Genomic DNA, 3281 nt, shown 5'->3' with positions numbered 1-3281 from the left:
CAGGAGAAAGATGAGGCTTTCTGCTCCTGTAAAGATTTACAGCCTTGGAAACCCTGTACAGGGTCGCTATGGGTCGGAACCGGCTCCACGGCACATTACCACCACCAGGCTAATTTATGGAGTCCTGTTGTGGCACCATAGGATAAGCACTTGACTTCAAGGTCAGTTTGAACCACAAGGTCGGCAGTTCAAACTCACCAGCCAGCCACTCCTCAGAAACCCTATACAGGGTTGCTATGAATTGAACTGACTTGATAGTATTTAGCAACAGCAACAATAGGCTAATTTATACTTTAAATGTAGACTGCACTGGTCCTGTGTTTGGGGTGAGGCAAAAGAAGAGTTCTCTTGTGAGAAGCCATGGGGGATACTGACCAGTATGAATTCTTGAGGCTTACCTGTCTGGCTTTTTGATAAATGACCCCAAACTTGAATGTATTGTTGACATCATGTTCATCATAAGACACAATCATTTGGGAGGCCTGGAAAACATGGGAAGAAAAAATCAGATTGCTTGTGAATTTGAAGACACTTGAGGAAGTAAATGGAAGGGGAAAAAATATACCATTTAGAATGTGTCCCCTCATTTGAGACATTCACAAGTATGAAGAGAAATTGTAGAGAAATAAGTCGATGGTTAACATGCTATGTCAAAGGACTTAGTTGCCAGTACCTGGACTTCCCTCAGCAGTGGCTAAACCTCTGGGTCACCCATTCCATGTCTATCCAGGTGAGTTCGCAAAGATTTGGGCACACGGGGGTCTCTGCAGAACTCGGGGCACTGACACCCTGAAAAGTGAAGCCCAGAGTCTAAGAACTGACCAGCAAGAATGACACCAGTTCTAATCAGCAATGGTTCTGAGCAAGTCACTGTTTCTACCCAAGCTTCAACCCCCTCATCAGGCGGCATGGTTAGAGGTGGGGATACCAAAATGGTCTATAATATTTTGTGCGTTTTTACAGCCGACATTTTTTTTAAAATTAAAATATCCCTTTAATTAGTGACAGCAACATGAATATTTTTTTGTAAGCTCAGCTAACATGTGTCAATATACCTATAAGGCGAACATGCTGTGCTAATTTACATTTTGAAGCTTCTAATGTGCTCGGGTCAGAACTGGCATTATTAACCAATTACAATGGCATTTCAATCCACCTGGTTTCATCAGCACAAGTTACAAGCACATACTGTTGCTTTCTTTACTGCTGGTGTTTTATAGTCACTGATTTTGTCAATGTTCTGGTGTTTTAGCTACATTATTGTGGTAATTAGTATTTGTGAACCCATCCCAATAACTTTTTTGACAATGAAGTAGTAATTAAAGGAAATAGAGAAAAATTAAAAACGCTCACACTTAAGTTACTGGTCATGCTGTAACAAATAATGGTATAACTCAATGTAGAAAGACTTTGTAAAACAATTTTTGTTAATATTTATATAATCTTGTGGTGCTGTGGGTTAATGCGCCAGACTGCAAAGCCATTTGAACTGCAAGGTCGGTGGTTCAAGCTCACCAGCTGCTCCTTGGAAACCCTATACAGGGCCGCTATGGGTCAGAATCGGCTCAACGGCACTTAACAACAACAAGAAATACTACATTTAAGCAATATACAACTATGCCACATGTTGTTGTTAAGTGCCATCAAGTCAGCTCGGACTCATAGTGACCCTGTATAGAATTTCCAAGAAGCTGCTGATGGGCTTGAACTGTCGACCTCATGGCTCACAGTCCAATGCTGATCCTTCAGCGCCACACTAGGAGTCCAGGCCACACAGTAAACTATTATTAAAATTGATAGTAAGAATTATTAGGAATTTTCTATGTTCTGATATCCTGGTGTGGCACTGTAGCATAAGCACTGGACTGCTAGGTTGGTTTGAGCTGCAAGGTCAGTGGTTCAAACCCACCAGTCACTCCTTGGAAACCCTACATTGTTGTGAAGTGCCATTGAGTCGGTTCCAACCCATAGCGACTCTGAATAGGGTTTCCAAGGAGCAGCTGGTGAGCTTGAACCGCCAACCTCTCTATTAGTAAGAATCTAATGTAGTGGTTATGAATTGGGCTGCTAACCTCAAGATCGGCAGTTTGAAACTACCAGCCATTCCGCAGGAGAAAAATGAAGCTTTCTGCTCCCGTAAAGATGTACAGCTTCAGAAATCCTGTGCAGGGTCACTATGAGTTGGAACCGACTCCACAGCACGTAACAACACCAACTGGAAGGCACTTAACAACAACAACATGTTCTGATATGGAGGTCCACAGGGAGTCCATAAGTCACTAGGAGTTACCACACTGGGTGACACTGACCCTAGAGATGCCACTGCCTCAGATCTATAAAATGAGTGATTGCTAAGGAGACCACTCAAAGGAACATACCCCACAGCAATATAAAAAGGGAAAATAAAATTGGACCGCTGGTTCTATATGATTTTCTATTACATAGCTGGCATCTCCACCAGTCGTCTGTCAGTTTGTCCTACTGTGGTGGCTTCTATGTTGCTGTGATTCTGGAAGCTATGCCACTAGTATTTTAAATACCAGCATGGTCACCCATGATGGACAGGTTTCAGAGGAACTTCCAGACTAAGACAGACTAGGAATAAGGAAGGCAGACCACTTTTGAAGGGTTGTTGTCATTGCTAAGTGCCCTCGAATTGGTTCCAACTCACAGTGACCCTCTATAGGATTTCCACGGAGTAACTGATGGGTTTGAACCTCAAACTTTGTAGTTAGAAATCCAGTGCTTATCCTACAAATAGCAGAGCAAGCAACATTGTCTGATATAGTACGTGAAGATGAGCCCCCCTGATTCTGACAATCTTATGGTTTATTATGCCAGAAACAACAAATTCAAGAGAAGTGATGTCTCATTCATCATCAAAAAGACCAGGTTGGAAGACGCTCAAAATACAACTAAGGATGAGCTGCATCCTCAAAGTAGGGTTGACCATGATGATACAAATGAAGTAAAGCTTTTAGAACCTTCATGTGCTGATGAGTTACAACTCAAAATGAGGAGAAACAGCTACAAACATCCATTAATAATTGAAACATGGAATGCACAAAGTATTAATCTAGGAAAATTAGAAGTTGTCAAAAATGAAATGGAATTCATAAAGATCAATATCTTAGGCATCAGTGATGTGAATGGTACTGGCCATTCTGAATCTGATAGTCATATGGTTTACTATGCCAGAAATTACAAATTCAAGAATAGTGATGTCTCATTCATCATCAGAAAGACCATTTCAAGAACTACGCTGAAGTACAACACTGCCT

At 41.6% G+C, this 3281-nt stretch overlaps 1 protein-coding gene across 1 annotated transcript in view; it reads right to left on the bottom strand.

Moving 5' to 3' along the window:
* RAP1GAP2 (RAP1 GTPase activating protein 2) overlaps positions 1 to 3281 on the bottom strand; it is a 230209-nt gene that overhangs the window by 43321 nt on the left and 183607 nt on the right. The window contains exon 11 of the mRNA XM_006863247.1: positions 399 to 482. Within this exon, the coding sequence (XP_006863309.1) occupies positions 399 to 482 (84 nt within the window). The remainder of the gene's footprint in view (positions 1 to 398; positions 483 to 3281) is intronic.

Source organism: Chrysochloris asiatica, unplaced genomic scaffold, assembly GCF_000296735.1.
Source record: "Chrysochloris asiatica unplaced genomic scaffold, ChrAsi1.0 scaffold00054, whole genome shotgun sequence".
Lineage (NCBI taxonomy): Eukaryota > Metazoa > Chordata > Mammalia > Afrosoricida > Chrysochloridae > Chrysochloris > Chrysochloris asiatica.
This window is presented reverse-complemented; position numbering and strand designations above follow the sequence as displayed.